General features: G+C 42.8%; 1 protein-coding gene across 1 annotated transcript; it reads right to left on the bottom strand.

Annotated features, from left to right (window-relative positions):
• Positions 1 to 3011: 3011 nt before the first annotated feature.
• LRRC75B (leucine rich repeat containing 75B) lies at positions 3012 to 23997 on the bottom strand. Its single transcript, XM_088477965.1, has 4 exons — positions 23287 to 23997; positions 22913 to 23041; positions 20227 to 20339; positions 3012 to 4351 (listed from the first exon to the last, which is right to left on the bottom strand). The coding sequence occupies exons 1-4, from the start codon at positions 23554 to 23556 to the stop codon at positions 3877 to 3879; spliced, it is 987 nt and encodes a 328-aa protein (XP_088334091.1). The 5' UTR covers positions 23557 to 23997; the 3' UTR covers positions 3012 to 3876.
• Between the last annotated feature and the right edge of the window lie 1330 nt (positions 23998 to 25327).

Here is a 25327-nt window from a genome sequence, read left to right as displayed (position 1 = left end):
GGGGTGCCAAAAAATGGCAGCAGGTGCTCTGAAGAGTCAAAATGGGAAATATTTGGCTGTAACGGAAGGCAGTTTTCATATGTACTTGTTGTATCTTTCAGCATTTTTCAAACTGTGGTGCATCTGTGTATCTTGCATATGTTATTGTATTTCACAGTTTCTGTATATTGTACAGTTTCTTAGCAACAGAGTGCAAATTGCTGACGTCACTCCCCCACGATGTCCCACAGGACTCGAAGCTAGGATGCGGCGACTAGCAAGCATTGTGCATGGGTTATTTAAGGTGTTTAGTTTTTTTATGTAATGCTGTTCCTGACGAAGGCTCATTAAAGCACTGAAACGTTGTTAATCACTAATGCTGCAGAAGTTGTGTGGTTCATTCAACATTTCTCAATCTACTGTGTCACATGTTTTCCCAGGAATACCTCATGGAAGGCATTACCACCCACTGTGGACAGCGCAGTGACCAACCATGGTGCTTAATGATCATGACCAGCAGCGTCTGGCCAAAATTGGCCATGGTAACAGACAAGCGATACTGGCTCAAATCACATCGATTCAATGCAGGAGGTACCAGACACATATCCATCAGGTTAGAGCAGCGTAATTTAACTTCCATGGGATATGGAAGCATAAGACCCACCAGAGTGCCCCTGTTAACACTACAACACCAGACACAGCACCTGGGCTTGTGACATCACTAATTGGGCCCTTGAGGACTGGCAACATGTCGCATGGTCTGATAAGTCACGGTTCCAGTTGTTCCGGGCTGATGATAGGGTTCGGGTGTGGCATAGACCCCATAAGTCCATGGACCCCAATTGTCAACAAGACATCATGCAGGCTGATGGTGTTTCCATAATGGTGTGGTTTGGGTTCACGTGGCATGGCTTGGGTTTGCTGGTTCACCTGAACGTGTCATTGATCAGTAACCGCTACATTGCATTACTTGATGACCATTTGCAGCCCTTCATGTACCCCCACAACAATGGAATATTCCAGCAGGATAATGCGCCATGTCATTGGTCTCGAGTTGTCCAGAATTGGTTAGAGGAACATTCTGGAAAGTTCCGATGAATGGTGTGGCCACCATATCTGCCCAACATAAACCCAATCAAGCATTTATGGGATGTGAAGGGGTCTATTTGCCACCAAGATTCTGAACCTATAAATATATGAGAGAGCTGTGGGAAGCTATCCAGATGGCATGGGTCACCATCTCTCCAGAGGTCTTCCATCCACTTGTGAAATCTATGCCACATCGAGTACCACTTCACTGGACTAGAGGGGGACATACACAATACTAGGCATCTATCCCATGACTTTTGACACTTCAATGTATACTCATCAGTTAGTTGGTCACAGTATATGTTATATAACCTAATATGAATTGCTCTTGTTACTGTATGTTATATGTGATGTGCTATGTACCTATGTGCTCCACATGCATAACACTGATGTAGAAATTAGAAAATGCTCCAGAGATGGATGCTTCTGTATCTTGCGTCGCTCTTGGTGGTTGCTGAAGTTAGAACTTATGAGAATGAATTGCAGTGACCCAATTAACAGGTCTTCACAGAATTAAATTGATATACATAATGTACAGTGCTTGAATTTGAACCAATATATGCTTATTTCACCTCTACTTTGGTCAGTACTGTGGTTATTGTTGGTGTAATAACCGATAATGTGAGTCTTGTATAGATTTGTGGAAAAATATTTTTGGAATATGAAGAGAACTAATGTGTTTCTATAGCTGTTTGTGATGGAGAAGAAAAAAAAAACATTGATAAGGGACTTGTCACAGTGAAGGCTTCAAGTTTGTGGGCTGAACCATCATTTATACAGCCCTAACTTGGAACCAGATACTCATGAATATTGAAATGACTGCCTCTAGTGAGTAGGTGACAGGTGATTTATTCATTACAGGCTGCTGCTAATATACTGTTCTAATACATATAACATATCCTGCTGTACTCAGCACCCTGAAATAATACCCTGAAATGATACAGTATTAGTACACTTTAATTCCCAATCATTTTATCTTCAGCATTTTGCTGCTAAAGTGGATCAGCCCTGCAGATAAGTATTTATTGACAATTTAACGATAAAGCATTAAAATGTACAAATCTCATTAGCAAACTTATTGAACCAACCTATTTGGTTAGGCCAGCTTGATATGGCAGTGAGTGCCCTTACCAATGCACTTATCAGCACTGAGGCATGAAGAGATCTGGACTTTATGCAATGAAGATAATACACCTGTTACTATGGCCACATCTCCCCTGCGCTGCAGCTAATCCTCATCGCACACTTCTCATCGCAGCTCCCAAAGACATAAGTGTGAAAACTGCTAGTCACATAATCCCAAGACAAACTCTCAGATTCCTTACATTTTCCTTTGGAAGTTTCCTCTGCAATATAGAACATTGCATTAGTACAGGTTGAGTCTCCCATATCCAAATATTCCGAAATACGGAATTGTTTTGGCATGACTGAGATAATGAAACCTTTGATTGTTGATGGTTCAATGTACACAAACTTTGTCTAAGCACAAATTATTAAATATAATGTATAAAATGACCTACAGGCTGTGTATAAGGTGTATATGAAACATAAATGAATTTCCTGTATGTACACAAACTTTGTTTGAGGCAAAAAATTATTGAATATATTGTATAAAATTACCTGCAGGCTGTATGTATAAGGTATGTATAACACATAAATGTATTTTGTATGTATATTTGGGTCCTATTCCCAATATATTTCATTATAAAATGCAAATATTCCAAAATACGGAATATTCCGTTACCCAAAATACCCCTGGTCCCAAGCATTTTGGTTATGGGAGACTCAACCTGTATAAAAAAGTTTAATGCTTTCAATAGTGTTGCCGAATAAAATAGTCAATGAACAATTAATAATAATTACATTAAGCAATGGTAAAATAATATTGCAGTATAATATGCTTATATTCCGATAAGTGATGAGGAACTGGGCAATACACAATGTTGCAATGGTGAACGGTCTGTTTACTGTGATCTCATATTGTAATTGCTTAACAGGCTTCTATGGAATTTGAGCAGCTTCTAAACATGATACCTGATACAGATGAGAACTTGTATTTTCAAAGCAAGCTTTACCTATGAAAGTACATTACTCACAAATCCTTTGTTTAGCATTGATTACATCTCTTTCGTGATTCACACAGATAACTTATAAACATAATTCCCTGATTATAAAGTCAGATCTTGCACTGACTCTGCTCAAACAAACTGGTCAAAGAATGTGTTTTACTGTCACTGAATCCTTTAAATGGACAACACTGGCTCTGTGGTCTTTTTAATATACATCTTCTGTAAGCAATGCAGTGTTCTGACAGTATACATTTTCTACCCACTGCTGAAAGAACTTGACAGTGGAAAGATTCAGTACTCAAACAATTATGACGTACAGCTTGTCCATTATCACACGTATTGTTTCTTCCCTTGGAGCCATGGCACAATATTGTAGCAGGTGCCCCCTCCTCTTGGGCACCCGCCCATACGTTTTCTGATTTTCCTGACACTGCAGTTTTGTCTCTGCCCAGCTGTGATCACTGACTCCTTTTGTTTAGAGATTAATCAGTACACACAGTGATGAGGCTGGCGCTGAGTTGTGATGGGTTGCCTTGCCTCTTGGCCGTTCACCCAGTTGGTGAAGAAGTGTGGCACTATGGGATATCTTAATCTAGTACCTGTCCTCCTGTCCTGAAAACAATCTACTTGTGGCACAGTGAGTGTGACATCTGCTCTCTGCTTATGTTAGATGGGACCAACACTGGTTTGAGGAGGGGTTCGTCAGTCCCTCTCTCAATGTTTACTACATTAAGGGGCCTCACCTGTCCCAAGGCAAAGGGAAAGACATGGGAACCCCTCCCTCAGACAAGTCACTGTCCTGTGCCTCAGGGATGGTGGGAAGCAAATTCTGCTGGCATAGGCGGCGCCTCAGACCTAAGAGCATTGGTTGGGGCATGGAACAGATGTCTACATTGTTGCCCAAATCTACCCATGCCAACAAGGGGAAATGGGTATTATCCTTCATGGCTTCACTGAGCTCCTTCAGCGTGGCAAAAGAAAGTCGGTTTCCATTAAGTGCAAGGTGAGTGAGATTGGGGAGAGCTGCAAGAGCCGGCAGGGCCATCCCCAGGGTGCTGTCTGTGAGCTCGGTAAAGCTTAGGTCCACACTGGTAAGGCTTTCTTCATAGTTCTGCAAATATAGGACCACACGATGTACATCTCTGGGAGATAAGGGGATACCAGAGAGATCCAAAGCTTCAATGTTTGACTTTTGTTGCAGACTGTTCTTCAGACTAGCCAAAAGAGAAGCACATAAGTGGAGGAAAAGTATACGTTAGCAACAATTAAAAGTATAAACCCATCCAAAAGAAATATTCAGTTCTGAATCACTAAGGCAAGATAAAATAAAGGAGATTCTACTTTCGAGGCCAGTGTTTCCCTGATGCATACACCCCAAAGTATCCAACAATGTAGCCTTTGGGGTGTATGGATCAGGGTGTACTAAGGTTGGTCTTCTTCAAATTATCAGCAAAGCTAATTAACTTAATGGTAAATTCACAGGGGTACACACGACACATCGACCTGAATCAGACAAACGGTAGTAGGATAAAGGTTTAAAAGTTTGACTTTTTGGGTCTTCAGTGGGCCTGTGGAATCAAGGTAATGCCAAAACAAATGTAAGTAGAATATTATATTTTATCTTACCTTAACAGACTTTAATTTGAAATTCCTAAAGAGCAAGTAAAACCACCATTTGAAAAATAATAAATAAATCAAATCCTGTGCATTAAGGAATAGAATAATATACATAAGATAAATGGTCAAATTATATGTAGCTAAATATATCCACAGTGCTCTTTTTCACTGTCATATCATGAGGGAGGTGCTTCTCTAACTATTCAAGGCAGAGTTTGTGGGATAGTTTTGCAGACTTGCTGTACATAACAGTGTGGTTGAGGTAGTCATTCACAGGGACAGGGCAAGTGATGTCACAGCTACTCATATGTATCTTTTCACCAAAGTACAACCTGCTAAAGACTTGTAATGCTGTTCATAAATAAATGTATAATTACTAACAATGTGGGTATCCTAAGTAAGGGTTAAGTAACAGTGCACTATAATGTATTACAAGATGCTTGCATTGCGAATAGTGATGAGAAACTGGGCAACACACAATGTTGTAATAACAAGTGGTTTGTTTGCCTTGATCTCATACTGTAATTGCTTAACAAACTTCTATGGAATTTGGTCAATAGAGGATTAACAGTCGCACAAGAATATTTTAATTGCTTCTAAAAAATGAGAGAACATAGGCCCTCATGTATTCTATTTTAAAGAGTTAAATAATGTAAATGAGGGGTGCTACCACAGACATCCGTATTATACATACAAGAGCAAACGAAGAAGGGTGAAATGTCATAAGTGGTGCACTATATGTTAAAACGTAACTTTTAATATATCACAGGTTAATATCCAAATAAGGGAAAGAGAACAGCGAAAATTGGTAAAACCTTTTTTTATTATAGAAGTGTGTCACAAAAGTAAAGAAAATGGGATTTAAAACTGATTGCGGCACATGTATCTGCCTCTATCACGTCACAATAAAGATGGCTGATATTTATTAATGGTTTTCATCTGTGTTTATTATCAAATGTTAATTGGGATTGTCCATTGTTATTTGTTATAATTCTGATGTGAAGATTCCATTATAATATAATATCCACAAAAATGAACACTGCTGGTTCCATTGAAATTCAACCAATTAATAAGTGTGTTTGAGTCACTGCAGGATTAGTATATAAACCCAGAGTATACTGCTTTACACTAGCGTAATCATTATATCAAGGATTTCACACAGATCCCTTAGTTATGACTAATCCAGAAAATCCTGGATATTAGTTCAATAATATAGTACTGGAGGAAATTAATGCATAAATTATTCAGAATTCATTCTATTCTTTATACATCCAGTAAGACTAAACCAACAAGGGGTGATTTTCTCAAATGATTAGTGTGATTAGTGTGAGTGAGATTCTGCTATTGATTATCTATTCAACACCATCTATAATTACTTCATTCCTCAAGGGAAATATCCTAACATATTTCCCAGAAACACTTTCTGTAATAAGATGAGCTCTATTCAATCATCATTTTGGGGTGTATTTAAACTATTGGAGAGAATCTCTGTTAGGATATTTCCCTGGAGGAATGAAGGAATTATAGATGGTGTTGAATAGATAATCAATAGCAGAATCTCACTCACCCTAATCACACTAATCATTAGAGAAAATCACCCCTTGTTGGTTTAGTCTTACTGGATGTATAAATAATAGAATGAATTCTGAATAATGTATGCAATAATTTCCTCCAGTACTATATTATTGGACTAATATCCAGGATTTTCTGGATTAGTCATAACTAAGGGATCTGTGTGAAATCCTTGATATAATGATTACGCTGTTATGTTCTGGGTTGTTTGTGGACCCGGGGTGGTAGCAGGAGCAATCACAGAAGCGGGTTTGAATAAAAAACTAGGTTTTTTAATATGTGCTTGAGTAGACATAAACTATGGCAGAAAATAAAAGTCCAGGAATATATAAATGTGCACAAAAGTTCTGTGGTGGGAGCAATGGGTTAATGTCCCGGCAGAAACAATTAGAGCTGTCCAGGTGTGCAGGTAGTGAGACTGAAAATGATCAAGCAGGTATACAGGTAGTGATGCAGGAAATAGAAAGCCAGGTATGCAGGCAGTGAACTAAGGCAAATGAGCAGGATGTCAGCAGGCTCAGGCACTCAGGTATGGGCAAGGGTGATGGAGGAAGTGGGGTAGTCCAGCGGAAGCTAGGGGCTGACAGGCAGACTGGCAGATAGCTAATTCACAGGAACAGGATAAGCTCAGAGAACTCCCTCTCAGCAAGGCTGAGATACACGTTGCATTGGCAATGCAAGGGAGCTCTGAACTCCCTTAAATCCCCAGTGCTCAGCCGTGAATGGTCAGAGAGGAGCATGTGACACAACAGGATAGGTCAACTAGGTCACCTGACCGGAGACAAGATGGCGGCGCCCATGCCAGAATGGAATGGAAGCACCCCCAGGCCTAACCAGACCAGAGTGACAGTATGCCCCCACAGAACCACGCACAGCCAATGCTCTTCGCCAGGCACCACTGCCACCGCCAGACGCCCCTCGCCATAGCGTCCTCACAGGTATTACCCATCGACTACCATGCCAAGAGACCCTGGTCGTGACAGTACCCCCCCCTTTATGGGTGGCCTCAGGACACCTTCTAGGATGAGCCAAGTGGATTTTGTTGACAGGACTGGAAACGTGGATATCCTCAGCTTTGGTCCAACAGGAACTGGAAACTGAAAACCCCTCCTGGGGTACGAGACTTGAGGCCCCTTCCTGGGGTGCTAGATTTGAAATCCCCTCCTGGGGAACAAAACTTGAAACATCCTCTCGAGGTATGGGGCTGAAAACCCCATCCTGGGGCTGGACACTCAGAAATCTCTTAAGGGGCTGAGGCTCTGGAGACCTTAGCGACATCCTCTGGGGTTGAGGCTTACACAGCCATGGGTATCCGAGTATAACTTCATGGGAAGTCTTGGGTATAATGAAAAAACTAGTGATGAGCGGTTCGGATTCTGAGGAATCCGAACCGCTCCGAACAGGTGGAATCCGAGTCCACCCGAACGCAAGTTCGGGTGTTCCCGCCTGACTCGGATTCCACCTCGAGGCCGAACGTCACCCGTCCGGCGTCGGATTCTCGCGAGAGCCGAGTGACGCTCGGCCTCTATAAAAAGGCGCTGCGCCTGGCAGTCGGCGCCATTTCTCGCGTGACGCGTAGTTAGGTAGTTAGCTAGTGCGCTGTCTGTTCTAGTGTTAGATAGATTAGAGTAGGCAGTGCTCTGTGACTTTACTGGGCATAAGCCCTTGTGTGTGCTCCGTGACTGGGCATAATAAGCCCACTGTGTGTATGTGTACTCTACTACTCACTGTATTATACAAGCTCCATGACAACTGACAGGGCATAGCCCACTGAGTGTATTATACAAGCTCCATGACTGGGCTTAGCCCACTGAGTGTATACAAGCTCCGTGACAGGGCATAGCCCACTGAGTATTATACAAGCTCCTTGACAGGGCATAGCCCACTGTGTCTATTATACAAGCTCTGTGACAGGGCATAGCCCACTGTGTCTATTATACAAGCTCCGTGACAGGGCATAAGCCCACTGAGTGTATTATACAAGCTCCGTGACAGGGCATAAGCCCACTGAGTATTGTACAAGCTCCGTGACAGGGCATAGCCCACTGGGTCTATTATACAAGCTCCGTGACAGGGCATAGCCCACTGAGTGTATTATACAAGCTCCGTGACAGGGCATAGCCCACTGTGTCTATTATACAAGCTCCGTGACAGGGCATAAGCCCACTGAGTATTATACAAGCTCCGTGACAGGGCATAGCCTACTGTGTCTATTATACAAGCTCCGTGACAGGGCATAGCCCACTGAGTGTATTATACAAGCTCCGTGACAGGGCATAAGCCCACTGAGTATTATACAAGCTCCGTGACAGGGCATAAGCCCACTGAGTATTATACAAGCTCCGTGACAGGGCATAGCCTACTGTGTCTATTATACAAGCTCCGTGACAGGGCATAGCCCACTGAGTGTATTATACAAGCTCCGTGACAGGGCATAAGCCCACTGAGTATTATACAAGCTCCGTGACAGGACATAAGCCCACTGTGTCTATTATACAAGCTCTGTGACAGGGCATAAGCCCACTGTGTCTATTATACAAGCTCCGTGACAGGGCATAGCCCACTGAGTCTATTATACAAGCTCCGTGAGGGCATAAGCCCACTGAGTATTATACAAGCTTCGTGACAGGGCATAGCCCACTGAGTGTATTATACAAGCTCCGTGACAGGGCATAGCCCACTGTGTCTATTATACAAGCTCCGTGACAGGGCATAAGCCCACTGAGTATTATACAAGCTCCGTGACAGGGCATAGCCCACTGAGTGTATTATGCAAGCTCCGTGACAGGGCATAGCCCACTGTGTCTATTATACAAGCTCCGTGACAGGGCATAAGCCCACTGAGTATTATACAAGCTCCGTGACAGGGCATAGCCCACTGGGTCTATTATACAAGCTCCGTGACAGGGCATAGCCCACTGAGTGTATTATACAAGCTCCGTGACAGGGCATAGCCCACTGTGTCTATTATACAAGCTCCGTGACAGGGCATAAGCCCACTGAGTATTATACAAGCTCCGTGACAGGGCATAGCCTACTGTGTCTATTATACAAGCTCCGTGACAGGACATAGCCCACTGAGTGTATTATACAAGCTCCGTGACAGGGCATAAGCCCACTGAGTATTATACAAGCTCCGTGACAGGGCATAAGCCCACTGAGTATTATACAAGCTCCGTGACAGGGCATAGCCTACTGTGTCTATTATACAAGCTCCGTGACAGGGCATAGCCCACTGAGTCTATTATACAAGCTCCGTGACAGGGCATAAGCCCACCGAGTATTATACAAGCTCCGTGACAGGGCATAAGCCCACTGTGTCTATTATACAAGCTCTGTGACAGGGCATAAGCCCACTGTGTCTATTATACGAGCTCTGTGACAGGGCATAGCCCACTGAGTCTATTATACAAGCTCTGTGACAGGGCATAAGCCCACTGAGTATTATACAAGCTTCGTGACAGGGCATAGCCCACTGAGTGTATTATACAAGCTCCGTGACAGGGCATAGCCCACTGAGTGTATTATACAAGCTCCGTGACAGGGCATAAGCCCACTGAGTATTATACAAGCTCCGTGACAGGGCATAGCCCACTGAGTGTATTATACAAGCTCCGTGACAGGGCATAGCCCACTGAGTGTATTATACAAGCTCCGTGACAGGGCATAGCCCACTGTGTCTATTATACAAGCTCCGTGACAGGGCATAAGCCCACTGAGTATTATACAAGCTCCGTGACAGGGCATAGCCCACTGAGTATTATACAAGCTTCGTGACAGGGCATAGCCCACTGAGTGTATTATACAAGCTCCGTGACAGGGCACAGCCCACTGTGTCTATTATACAAGCTCCGTGACAGGGCATAGCCCACTGTGTCTATTATACAAGCTCCGTGACAGGGCATAGCCCACTGAGTCTATTATACAAGCTCCGTGACAGGGCATAAGCCCACTGAGTATTATACAAGCTTCGTGACAGGGCATAGCCCACTGAGTGTATTATACAAGCTCCATGACAGGGCATAGCCCACTGTGTCTATTATACTAGCTCCGTGACAGGGCATAAGCCCACTGAGTATTATACAAGATCTGTGACAGGGCATAGCCCACTGAGTGTATTATACAAGCTCCGTGACAGGGCATAGCCCACTGTGTCTATTATACAAGCTCCGTGACAGGGCATAGCCCACTGTGTCTATTATACAAGCTCCGTGACAGGGCATAGCCCACTGAGTGTATTATACAAGCTCCGTGACAGGGCATAGCCCACTGTGTCTATTATACAAGCTCCGTGACAGGGCATAAGCCCACTGAGTATTATACAAGCTCCGTGACAGGGCATAGCCCACTGTGTCTATTATACAAGCTCTGTGACAGGGCATAGCCCACTGAGTGTATTATACAAGCTCCGTGACAGGGCATAGCCCACTGTGTCTATTATACAAGCTCCGTGAAAGGGCATAGCCCACTGTGTGTATACAAGCTCTGTGACTCCAGTTCATAGTGATAAAGTAATATGGATCACGAGAATTAACTGAGAGGAGAGCAGAAACATGTAAATGCTAGCATTGCAGCGGCTGGAAGTCCATCACTTTTATCTAAAGCTGATGCTCAAAGGCGTAGAGGCTTTAAAACCTTAGGGAACCTGAAATCAAAAAATGTAGATTTTACAGGGGTAAAGACAAAAAAAAACCTCTAAAGACTACTACTATTGCAGAGAAACAGAAAATTGGCAACATACCATTCACCACACGTAGCGGCAAGGAAAGACTCAGGCTTTGCCCTTTTTTTTTCTGAGTGGTGGTTCTGCAGCTGTCAGTGAGGCATCTTGTGCCTCTCGTGATGATAAAAGACCTTTTCAATCAGACTATAGAAGTGTGAAAAAATTTAAAACCAATAAGGCAGTCGAACAAACTGTGTTTTTTGAAACAAATGTCAGAAATCCCTGAGGAGAGTCTAAGTGGGTCCACAAGTGGCATTTCTATGTGTAAGCCTGACCTTTCAGAGAAGCCGCCCTCCACAGTTTCTTTTCCATCTGTAGTTGTGGGGATGAGCAGTATTGCCGAGGACATAGAAATTGAGGATGCCACCGTGGAATTGCAAGAGGATGAGAGGAATATATGTGCAGCTGACGCTGGCACTAATGAGGATGTTGAGGATGAGGATATTATTTGTATAAGTCAGGCACCAGTGGAAGCAGCTCTTGGCCAAGATAAGAAGGCCATTGCCATGCCTGGGCATAGAACCAACAAATCCACATCTTTTGTGTGGAATTACTTTTACCCAAACCCTGACAACGTTTGTCAAGCCATTTGTAGCCTCTGTGAAACCACAGTTAGTAGAGGTAGGGACGTTAAACATCTAGGAACCTCTACGCTATTACGTCATCTGCAGCGAGCTCATGACAGGTGTTTGATAACAGAAACTACTGCAAAAAAAATAACAACAAGCAGTCCAGCATTAGCTAGATGCCTTCTCTCTACTAAATCCCAGCACCTGCAATCTCCGCCGACAACACCTTCCTCCTCAATATCCTCAGGAATGATCAGTGGTAGTACAACATCCAATTTGTTAGTGCTAAGTCACGGTGACTCCTCCAATTTCCAGGACACCTCAGAAGAAACTGAATCTTTGAGCGCTAGGCCTGCTGCTGCTGCTGCTGCTGGTGGATCTTCATCCCAGAAGTGGACAAAGAAGACTACTAGTAGTATACCAAAAAAACAATTGACTGTTAAAGAATCTCTTGCAAGGGGAAGCAAGTATGACAGCTCTCACCCTGTCGCACAGCGGATCACTGACGCCATGACAGCTATGCTAATATTAGATCTGTGTCCAATATCCTCAATTAATGCAGTGGGATTTACACAGCTAGTTGAGGTCATGTGTCCCCGGTACCAAATTCCATCTCGGTTTCATTTTACCCGAAAAGCCATTCCTCGGCTGTACCAGGACGTTAAACAGAACCTAATTATTGGTCTGCAAAATGCTATTGTACCCACTGTCCACTTAACCACAGATATGTGGACAAGCGGTAGTGGACAAACTAAAGATTACATGACTGTGACGGCCCACTGGGTGGGTGAATCGCCTTCAGCAACAGCAGTATCTAACAAACAACACCAGCTCATTCAGAGGCAGGCAACTCTGTGCATCACCGGATTCAATAAGAGGCATACCGCTGACAACCTCTTAGAAAAACTAAGAGATGTCATAGAAACATGGCTTACCCCACTTGGACTCTCCTCAGGATTTGTGATTTCTGACAATGCTACAAATATAGTGAAAGCATTACAGCTGGGTGAATTCCAACACATCCCCTGTTTTGCTCACACAATAAACTTAGTGGTGCAGGGTTTTTTAAAAAATGACAGGGGCGTGCAGGAGATGCTGTCTGTGGCCCGAAAAATTTCGGGACATTTTCGGCATTCAGCAACAGCGTGCAGGAGATTGCAGCACCTGCAAGAGCAGTTTAATTTGCCCTGCCATCAACTGAAGCAAGAAGTGGTAACGAGGTGGAACTCAACCCTGTATATGCTTCAGCGGATGGAGGAGCAGCAAAAAGCCATCCATAGCTATACGACAAGCCATGACATTGGGAGAGGAGGGGGAATGTACCTTACCCCAGCACAGTGGAGAGTACTTTCTGTCTTGTGCAAGGTGCTCAAACCATTTGAAGTTGCCACTTGTGAAGTGAGTGCTGACACTGCTAGCTTGAGTAAGGTGATTCCCCTGATTTCGCTTTTGGAAAAGCAGCTGGAGAAATTGAAGGATGATATTAAACAAAGTGATTCCGCAAAGTATGCTGGACTGATAGATCAAGTCCTTTGTTCGCTTCGCCAGGATCCACGGGTGGCCAAGATCTTGAAATCTGATCATTATAGTTTAGCAACCATTCTTGATCCTAGGTTCAAGTCATATGCTGTGTCTTTCTTTACAACTGACCCAGATCTTAAAAGAACCAAAGCGCTCCTGGTGAGCAAGTTGGCAGCTGAAGTGACACATGGCACTACGATGACGTCTCCTCCTTCGGTTTCTCCAGCAGCAGCCAGAAAAAAATGCACCTTTTCCAAAAGACCCAGTGGTGATGCAGATAAGTCAAGTCAACATTTTGACATCTGGTCGGGTCTAAAAGATTTGCCCAACACCAGTGACACCTCTACCGCAACTCCATCTAATACGATTACCATCCAAAGAATGGTGGAGGATTATTTTCAGGACACCGTGCACGTGGACATGTCACAGAATCCCTTCGAATATTGGAAGAAAAAAAAGGCAATTTGGAGACCCTTGTATAAACTGGCTTTGCATTATTTAAGCTGCCCACCCTCCAGTGTGTACTCGGAGAGAGTTTTCAGTACAGCCGAGAACCTTGTGAGTGAACGACGAAGGAGGCTACTTCCACAAAATGTAGAAAAAATTATGTTCATTAAAATGAACTGGAAATTTCACGAGGAAAACCTTTCCCACCAATCACGTCACAGTACAGATACTTCTGTAATGGTAGATTCCAGCGGGGATGAACTGATATTGTGTGAGGAATCGGATGATGTACACACTGATGAGGGTGAGGATGGCAATGATGGTGACATCATGCCACTGTAGACCTGTTGCCTTTAGTAGATTGGAAGATTTTTTTGTGGGGGCCCAAACAAACCAAGCACTTCAGCCACAAAGTGGCAGTACCTGTCGCTGAAATGCTTCATTTGTTAAAGTGTGCATGTCCTTTTTAAGATCCAACATAAAGGGTGGGTGGGAGGGCCCAAGGACAATTCCATCTAGCACTACCTTTCATTTCTGCCACTGCTGTGTGGCATAGTTTCATAGATGTGCTTTAAACTGTGGTGTCTGTGCCACTGCGCCGCTGCTCTGACGCTTGGTCACCAGTCAGCTCACTGCAACCTTTGGCCAATAATGGTGAAAACAATAATTTAAGCTGTGAGGTGGTCTAAATTGACTGTAAATGACTGGAAATTAATGTTATTGAGGTAAATAACACTCTAGGAAGAAAAAAAAGCCCAATTTATGTAATTTTAGCTTTTTTTGCCAATTTTGGCAAAAAATCCAAATCCAAATCCAAAGCCAGTCACCGCAGTTTGGCAAATCCAAATCCAAAGCCGGATGATGAATTAGATCCAAATCCAATTCCGGCAAAAATGGTCCGGCGCACATCCCCAGAAAAAACTGATATGTTCAACATGGAGGTCTCCAACACGAACTAAAACAGGTTGAGTTCTTTTAGACACAATTCCATTACAAAGAGATTTACCATCAATGGAGGTCCAGGAGACAGAATGACCCAAGGTGCTGCAGGGAATTTGTAATTTATCTGCCAACCGAGACGACTTGAAATTCCCCGCTGCCCCGGAGTCCAAAAGGGCAGACACAAACACAGGGCTAGAATTAATGTCTAAGGCTATGGACAACACAGAGTCAATACGTTTGGAGGACGGAAGAATTGCTCCTAGCTGAGTGCACCCAGAACTAGCTAGAAACGGGACGCTCCCCGGCTTGCGGGTACAGGAGGCCATCAGGTGACCCGAGTCTCCACAGTATAGACAAAGGTTCTCTTTAAAGCGTCTCTGTCTTTCTTCATTAGAGAGACGGGTATGATTTACCTGCATGGGTTCTTCCTCGGAAAGGGAGGGAGTGGGACGGGTAATGAAAGGGAAACGCTTAGCTCTGTGTTTTTCATCTTGGCGCTCTCTAAAGCGTATATCAACTTTATTACAAAGGGAAATTAGATCACTAAGACTAGAGGGTAATTCACGAGTCACTAGAACATCCTTTAAACGATCTGATAGACCTTGCCAAAAGGCCAATGTCAAGGCTTCTTCGTTCCACTTGAGTTCAGATGCCAAAGTCTGAAACTGAATGACGTACTGGCTGACAGGACGGGTCCCTTGTTTTAACTTCATAATACTGGAGGAAGCAGAGGAAGTTCTTCCAGGCTCGTCGAAAATCCTCCTGAATGTTGCTAGGAACTCTGGGTAATTGTCCAGAAGCGGATCTGAACGCTCCCAGAGCGGAGAAACCCATTCTAGGGCGGAGCCGGATAACAAGGACACAATGTAAGCCACTTTGGTTCTAGGAGCAGGAAAATTAAAGGGTTGCAAAGTAAAGTGCACATCGCACTGATTGAGAAATCCACGACACAGTTTTGGAGTACCATCAAACTTATCAGGTGTAGGAAGATGCAAACGAGGAGTAGATCCAGAGGAAGAAATCACAGGAATGGGGACAGGAGTAGCTGCAAGCACACTAGGAGCCGTTGAAGTAGCTTGTACAGTATCCAGGCGGCGTGCAATGTCTTGCACAAACTGTGCCATCTGTCGCTGTATAGTCTCCACACTCTCCAAGCGAGTTGCTATGCTCTGAATTAAATCCTGTTGTTTAGTAATCTCTTGCAGGAACCGAGCCACTTGGTGCTGCATAGCCTCCAGGCCTTCCAAACGGCCAGCAATACTTCGGAAAAAATCAGCTCCAGACTCCTGATCCGTGGCCGGATCCATGTGGCCAGTGCAAACTTATGTTCTGGGTTGTTTGTGGACCCGGGGTGGTAGCAGGAGCAATCACAGAAGCGGGTTTGAATAAAAAACTAGGTTTTTTAATATGTGCTTGAGTAGACATAAACTATGGCAGAAAATAAAAGTCAAGGAATATATAAATGTGCACAAAAGTTCTGTGGTGGGAGCAATGGGTTAATGTCCAGGTAGAAACAATTAGAGCAGTCCAGGTGTGCAGGTAGTGAGACTGAAAATGATCAAGCAGGTATACAGGTAGTGATGCAGAAAATAGAAAGCCAGGTATGCAGGCAGTGAACTAAGGCAAATGAGCAGGATGTCAGCAGGCTCAGGCACTCAGGTATGGGCAAGGGTGATGGAGGAAGTGTGGTAGTCCAGCGGAAGCTAGGGGCTGACAGGCAGACTGGCAGACAGCGAATTCACAGGAACAGGATAAGCACAGAGAACTCCCTCTCAGCAAGGCTGAGATACACGTTGCATTGGCAATGCAAGGGAGCTCTGAACTCCCTTAAATCCCCAGTGCTCAGCCGTGAATGGTCAGAGAGGAGCATGTGACACAACAGGATAGGGCAACTAGGTCACCTGACCGGAGACAAGATGGCGGCGCCCATGCCAGAACGGAATGGAAGCACCCCCAGGCCTAACCAGACCAGAGTGACAGTATGCCCCCACAGAACCACGCACAGCCAATGCTCTTCGCCAGGCACCACTGCCACCGCCAGACGCCCCTCGCCATAGCGTCCTCACAGGTATTACCCATCGACTACCATGCCAAAAGACCCTGGTCGTGACATACGCTAATGTAAAGCAGTATACTCTGGGTTTATATACTATTCATGCAGTGACTCAAACACACTTATTAATTGGCTGAATTTCAATGGAGCCAGCAGTGTTCATTTTTGTGGATATCATATTATAATGGAATCTTCATATCATAATTATAACACTTAAAAATTGATAATCCCTATTAACATTGGATAATAAACACAGATTAAAACCATTAATAAATATCAGCCATCTTTATAGTGACGTGATAGAGGCAGGTACTTGCGGCGCAAACTGTTTTTAAATCACATTTTCTTTGCTTTTGTGACACACTTCTATAATAAATATTTTTTTTACCAATTCTCGCTGTTCTCTTTCCCATGTTTGGATATTAACCTGTGACATATTAAAAGTTACGTTTTAACATATAGTGCACCACTTATGACATTTCACCTTTCTTCCTTTGACCTTGTATCTATGTAATTTGAACAGCTCCTATACTTGACATAAAGGAGAAATTGTATTTTCAAAGATAGCCCTGAGTTACCAATGAAAATAACACTACTCACGCACACACATAAACTTAAAAGTTAGATTTAGCAGTGATAAAACTTTATTCCATTCAAGCAAACGTGTCAAAGAATGTGTTTTTACTATTGCTGAAATCTTTGTGGTATTTTATATATCATTTTTTGTAGGCAATGCAACAGTCTGCAAATACACAAGAGCAGGTCAAGAGATGTGACATTACTTAGATGTGTAGATATAACACAGTCTCCACCAAGTGAGATGTGTAGATATAACACAGGCTCCACCCAGTGTCGGAATGGGGCATAAATGGCCCACCAGGGGAATATAGTGGTAGGCAGGGCCGTAACTAGGGTAGAGAGGCCGGTGCCATGGTACAGAGCACCGCAGGGCAGGGGGCGCTGTTTGGGCCTGTCAATTTTCTGTTTATTATCATTCTCACTTGTAGCTTCCTCTTATTTCATCCCCAGCATCTCCTGGCCTCCCCTATCACTTCCCTGGCCCTTCCCCATGTGGCCATTCCCCTTTTTTGGGTGCGCAATGTCCCTTTGAAAAATGGGGAGGGCGCCAATGCTTTTTCTGGCACAGGGCACCAAAAAGTCTAGTTACAGCTCTGGTGGTAGGGGAACATGCTTAAGGGGAGTGGTCAGCCACCAGAGGGGGTGTGACCTGCCACCACAGAGGCTTGGCTAACCATTAAAGATTGCATGCTCTGGACCCCTTGTGCAATTTCTATTGAAGCAAACCAAGCACCCATGTTCATCAGTGGTACTGCTCCACCAGGTAACTCTCTATTTACCTATGTATATTTTAAGTGGACAGTTTAGAACCTGACCACTAGAGAAAGAGGTGGGCCCTCAGGTAGTGGGGCCCACTGGGAATTTCCCCTGTACCCATGTGGGCCAGTCTGACCCTGGCTCCACCCCAGCAGGAAAAGTCTGCTGAATGGAGTCCTAGTGTTCCTGTCTGAGGCCAAGAGAAAAAGTAGGGTTCCAAGATCGATTTTCATGATGTTAGTTTAATATGGTGTGATCTTCTGATGCAAAGTGAACCAGGTGGAAAGAATAATAAGTATACATGTATACCGTTTATAAAGATTGTCACAGCAATTTGGAATGTTATTTTTGGGCAATTTATTAAGGGGCATTAACGCTATCACTTCCATGTTTCGACCTGGCTGCGCTACTGGCTAAGTTAAGCAGCCATTTGGCCTGCATGTGCAAAATAGATTAGTTGTGATGGGCATTGTGAAAAATTCCAGCTCACTGGGTAGTGATCAGAAGATGCTTCTCCATAGGAACAAGCAGGCTAATGTAGAGATAAATGTTTCAGATTTGTTAAATAACCCCAGTAACATTGTTCCAATAAAGAACAATGAGAACGGCTACCTCGAACACTGGTGATAATGAGGATTTACTCATTACTGGAGAAATGCTTTTACGTTACATCTGGCACATCTGATAATAAATATTTTCAGTTGCAGCAGCCATCTAATGGACATTTATTGGATGACATGCTCATTACATCCAGTACTGATGTCAGTGTTTCTGTAACCACTATATTCATACTTGCCAAATCTTCCTAATTGTCAGGGAGACTCCCTGAAATAGTAGCGATCTCCCTCACTCCCTGAAGAATCTAGCAATCTCCCTGATTGCACCTTACCCCCATTATGTAGCTGCTATATACTTAGGAAAAAAAAATCAAAGATATATACATTAAAATGGGATCATCCGTGCCATTTCCCTGCATTGGTTACAAGGCACAATGATCCCTATTGGCTACTTACATTTTCATATAAGGTTTCTCATGGCCACTTATATGGAACCACTTGTAATACATAATGTATGAGCAAGCCCTGAAAACTATTTAATCAACAAGTAGATATTACTAACTGATTTGGGGCTCATTTACATTTGGATGTAAGTCAATTTTATGACACGCCTCTCAGATGAAGCAGTACACGCCCACTTTACTGCCACGCTCATAGGGGTTGCTTTCATAATTTCCCTGAAAAGCTTTTTCAAAAGTAGACAAGTATGGCTTTATGATGTTGCTATTGCACTTTTTTAGTGTATTTTCTCTTAAGGTGCATTCACAATGGGCGATCAAGAAAGACAGTACGATTACGACATCGTAAATCGTACCTTCGTTCCTGATCACCTGTAGTGTCTGCACTGAACGATCAGTCGTTCAGTGCAGGCACAGTCCATCATTCCTGAACATGCCAATCTGTCGTTATCTGCAGATTGGTCTGTATGTTCAGGCGATGGACAATGTCGAAAACAACCAGCGGGAGCGCGCATCGCTGGTCGTTTCTGACAAAAAAGTGCACGATTTGTGCACGATTACTGAGCGATTGCACGATTACGATGTCGTAATCGCTCAGTAATATGGCCCACTGTGTACGCACCTTTAGAATAAAATGTCTTTTAATTTTTGATAAACAACTATAACCTCTCCACAAAGTGCATACATCACCCTTAGAATTGTTGATAATTACTACATTATGGTCTGTTCCTCTTATTTATGCTCTCCTGCTGAGAGGTTAATATATGTTTACTTTAATACTTGAAGTGAGATGAGTGCCTGATTATTGATTAAAGTGATTTTTCATCATTATAAATGGTATTCTTTTTCTTCTTTAGAGATGGTTTTCTTAGTAGCAGAGAATCACGCCACATTAAGCTAACATTCTCTCAGAAGACTGCATCCTTAGCCATTTAAACTGCAATAAACCCTATACTGTGGGTCACTAACCTAAAAATGTATGAGGAGCTTCAGTGATATTTAGTAAAGTGGGGTTGACAGGATAATAATAAACAATATATTTTACATCAATGGTTTATAACTAAAAATGTAAATGTTAGTGCGTAATGAACCTTTAAGGTATATTGCTATAGGTTAGACTCTACACGCAGGCAGATCCAGTTGGTAAACCTGATATCCAAAAGATTGGATAGTTGTGTAGTTTTGGTAATCAGGACAGAGCATTTCCATGATATAAGAAATATATACTGTAAATACACAATTATCTATTTGCAGGTTAATTTCCTATTGTCCTCTGATTCTTCCCACTTACTTACCATGCCATACTCTTTCTTTGTGGCAGACTGTGCCGGTGCCATTTTGAGTGTGGTGTCAAGTGGTACAGGAGCTGCCGGCAGATGCGATCTGTGGATTTCATTTGGTCATGTTCCTACAGGAAATGTAATTACATATTGTGCATATGTACTAAAACACAAACAGAGGCACACTAGAAAACATATTTACATATAATACATAGTAATAAATAATATGCGAGTGACATCATGGCATAAAAATCAATGTGACAACAGACTAGAAGACAGATAAAAACAACCCATACACTCACAATCTTTAGCCAGTGACTAAGAGGAAGATTTATCAAAGCTTGGAGAGAAATAAGGTGGAGAGAGATAAAGCGCCAACCAGTAAGCGCCTAACTGCAGGTTTTCAAACACAGCCTGTGAAATGACATTTAGGAGCTGATTGGTTGGTACTTTATCTCTCTCCAAAGTTTGCTAAAACTCCCCTCATCTATGAACCACAAAAAAAATGTGAACCTGCTCCTGCTTTTTAATTGTAAATGTATGCCTATGTGCCGTCAACTACATTTCAAAGCTGTACAGTTGACTTCCCGTTCTTTAGAACTGGTTCTGTTAAACTAACCTATCACTTATAATGACCACTATGGAGAGAGTCCAATTCCAAATCCAACCTACTATCACTTCAGGACAAACCTCTTTTTTAGTTTACATTTCAACAATTCTGTAGATGCATGAAACAAATTTAAAAGGTAAAAATATATAAATTGTAATATAATATTAGCTAAACATAATCTTTTACTTTAATACTAAAACATTTTTCACTGTACTGCAGTGACTATGCTTTGCAAGTGGAAACTATCACATCAGGGCTCCAGCTAAGTCCATTACCTTAATGCCCAGCAATAGCCATTACATCCTGCAGGCAGTGATAAATAGGGAGAATCTTCTCCCTTTGATAAATAGACCAACCCCTTAAGTAAAAAGTCATTTACTGGCATATTTTACAGTTACTTATAAATGGCTTTTCAGTTACAGTTCCTTGAATTAAATATTATTTTATGGCATGTTGTTCAGTTATTTATTCACTAGCAAAGGTCATGATGAGACCTAAATATGCCAGCTAAATAATAGAGAAGCAACTTGGAGTTGTCAGATTGTTGAAGGATGTATCCTCTTTTTGCCTTGTGAGGAATGTGTCCTCAGAACATGACAGTTTTATCCTGGTTTTCCTTCTCCCAGGCTCCCCAAAAATAGTTACAGGTTTCAACGACTGACAATCAAGCATTGTATTTCTAGTGAGAGGATGTATTTCTATGGTTATTAATGACACCACGTGTGAGCATTGTATAATGTGTTTGGCAATGCTCAGTTTTATGTGTTGAACATTGCTGGGTATATTATGTTGGGTATGGCATGTAAAATGTAATGTTTGCTATACTTCAGGCATAGCTGGGATTGACATTGCTTGGGTAAGGCTGGTCATAATATGTGATTCAACATAACCATTTATATATATTATAACATGTACATACAATCAAATTATCACTGGGCTATAGAGTAACATTTTTTGAGGAGGGGATACCAATCTGTCCTCCAATATCCCTGTTCTACCACATGGACTTTCTCCATAGTTTGATACATCTCCCCCACTGTGTCGAATAATGCATACTGTGAGCGATTCCTACTGCAAGATCTCCAGAAGGGATGGCCAACCGGCGGTTTCATATCGAGCTTTTGGATCGATACAAAATCGGCACATCTGTATTTATTACAGAGAATGATCATGAAAATAATATTGATCTTCTCCAGGATTGTATTTATTGCACATGCACAGTTAAAAAAAAAAAACAGAAAAGGTCACACATGTGCCGTGGAAGAAGAGATGCCAGGAAACAGGTAAGAACGCCTCCAGCATTGTGATTTTTGGATTGATCCTATCAGTACCTCATAGGCATGAGACATCTATCTAATCAATCAACTGAATGCTAATCATGTGTGAGGTAAAGACATGTCCGCTCATTAGATTGTGTTAGTGATAATTGGGGTCCCCATTAGCATAGAGTAGTGAAGTGAGGCGCAGAAGGAATGTGGTGACAAACATACACCTCAATGATGTTATCTATACCTTTTTCATGTTTATTTAATTTATTTTATATCTGTTGTTCTCTGTCCTCCTGCATGCCATCTATTGAGAGTTTAATTCATGTGTATTAGAGTTATTTTATGTCTGTTGTCTGAGACATATTTTTCTTACAATTTATGTGTCAGCTTTTTAGGACCCACCTCTCTGCTTGGCTACCCACCTCCCCTGATCTCTGTATTTCATTCCTCCCTTCTCCCTCCTCTGTCAGTCTCCACCCTCACAAACTGTTACATGTCTTACAATTGATATTCAGTATCAGCCTTTAGCGTTTCTGGTACTGTAGGTGTTTTCCTCTAAGCATATGAGCGGTGGATGAAAACATACAAAATGCATGTATGTACTGTATACAGGAAATCATTTATATACATTATTCCCACAATTCTCTAAATAACAAGCACAGATTACAAAAATGGTATACAAAAAAAGTCCCTAAACAAATTTATAACCATGTGCTCATTCTAACCAAATACAATGTTAGAGAGGCGAATAAAGGAAAATGACAGGGACAGACAATGGTTGGGTCAATCTGCACAGAGTTGTAGAATTATTTTTAACTCCTACCTTCCTGGGGCACTGCAGTTCCCTGGCCAGACTGAGCAGCAGTTCATGGGAAATGGGATCCACCAGGTTAAGGAAGTTGACATGTCTGTATAAGATATCATTTAGGAATGTGCCCTCCAGGCCGAGGTCCTACAGAGACAGAAGGAGGGCAGGTCACCACACAGTGGACCAAGGTTATGATGAAATTGGAGTCGTTGATCTAAGATAACATGTATGGACTTGTAACCACTGATTTGTACGTAGTATTACCAGGTAAAACATGCTTATATCGGATGGATGGTAATAGTATTTTATCCACATTGACTAATATATAGAATAGGACAACATACAGCCTAGTTCAGGACTGGATACAGAGTGGCCCTCTGGCTCCTCACCTTGCGGAGCAGTTTCAGAACATGCAGCGCCCGATCTTGTTTGTGGTCCCTGAGCAGCGCCTGTATGTCCCGTATCCAGGCTGCTCTCCTCACATAAGGAGACGGCTTGTTTTTCCGTAGCACCCCGGGGATGCGCTCAGAGTTCAATATTAGCGATGTAAAGGCAAAATCGCCGCGGGTGCCTGCAGTCTCCCCCCTCAGGGGCCACGAGTCTACTCCGTCCTCCGGCTCATCTTCCAGACTGCTCTGTCTGCTTACCCGGCCGCCCATCGCCTCCTACCACCCTGCACCACCTGTCCAATATAACAGATGAATATTGTGCACTGTTACCTATTCTAACTGCCCAATATGGTCACCCTTAGCATTACATATACATGTACACACAACTAGTGCCCACCTTATGGAATGTCTCCGTGCCTATGTAAACCAAATCACCTGTATGTATATGACCACATCTGTACAGCAGCTTCCCAGCTGCTGCCTAGGTGTCAAGTTATGGATCTGCCCAATGAACCTAGAGCTATTGCCAAGCGCTGGGAACTGTCCACACCAGGAGTGCTGAAGCTGCTCTATGCGGATTGTCCCCCTCTCCTGCTATGTGTGGTTTGCGTCTAGTATCCCGGTCCTGCAATGTGTACGGGGGGCTAAGGGGCCCGCCCAGGGCTCGGGTGATACAGTGCTGCTGGTTCTGCTGATGTGTGTAGACGGATGGTGGGTCTGTCTGGAGACGCCTGTATTCTGTTTGTTTATATCTGCTTCCAGTTGCCGACCAATCCAAAGCCGCGATTTGTGTAGTGAAGGGGGATGGTAGGGAGCAGGATGTCTGGGATGGTGGAGGGAATATAATAGGGGGGGCTAGCATCGTGTCTGAGGAGAGAGTGAAAAGGGAGGGCAGTATGTCAGGGTGGGAGAAGGGGAAGGCTACTGTCTGTCGTGTACATAGGGAAGTCACGTACAGAATTCTAGACACTTACAAAATATACATACAATTATTTCTATTTAATATTTTAGAAAATCTGCTGATTGATCTGTGTTTTCCTGACACAATCAGGTCTGAATTTCTTAGAATACTGTTATTAATATTTTTTAATACGGTTAAAAGTTATTACATTTGCAGGGCATTCTGATTTTTTCCGTGTACTGTATGTCTTCTCTATGTGTGCTACTAATATGTGCTTTTCCTATGTGTAATATGTTATATCAAACCATTTATTACTCTATTAAATGTAATACTAAACATTGTAAGTGGATCATGTCAATCAATGTTAATGTAATATGCTGCTTAGTATAGTGCAGTGGTTCTCAAACTCGGTCCTCAGGTACCCACACAGTTCTCATTTTCCAGGTCACCCACGTGGTGCACAAACATGCTGGTGGAGAGGTGATGTTTAGTAGATACCTCACAACCATTTAGTCCACCATGATCTACTTACTCTTAATGGTAGAGTATTTTATAGCAGTGGTTCTCAAACTCGGTCCTCAGGACCCCACACAGGTCACATTTTCCGGGTCATCGAGCCGGGGCACATGTGTAGTCATTACTCACTGACAGCTTTTAAAAGATCCACATGTGGAGCTAATTAATTCACTTGTGATTCTGTGAGGAAACCTGGAAAACATGTACTGTTTGGGGTTCTGAGGACCGAGTTTGAGAACCTGTGTTCTAGAGGATTATGTGAGTTCATCTATCAATCCTATGCAAACTAGCAAATACATAATGGCTGAATAATAATTAAGATCACAAGTCCTTACCGCAAATACTGCACACAATTAGGTTAACTTCTGAGAAATGTTTCACTTCATACAGTCTCTTCAGATTTTTATCATCCTCTCTTGAAGCCTTCTAGTGACACAGCTATATGGTTATGGTTTATGTGGACTGTTGATACATAGCTAACACCCAAAATGTCACATAGATGATATAATATAGTGACTGTATACTGATGAAGTGTAGCAATGAAGGAAGTCGATTTATTTCTCAGTTCAAGCCCTATTCAGCAAGAAAAGCAGAGTGGTTCAAGAGTTATTAGTCTCCCTGTTG

This window comes from Taudactylus pleione, unplaced genomic scaffold (genome assembly GCF_031769625.1).
Source record: "Taudactylus pleione unplaced genomic scaffold, aTauple2 ptg000205l, whole genome shotgun sequence".
In the NCBI taxonomy this organism is placed as follows: Eukaryota; Metazoa; Chordata; class Amphibia; order Anura; family Myobatrachidae; genus Taudactylus; species Taudactylus pleione.
This window is presented reverse-complemented; position numbering and strand designations above follow the sequence as displayed.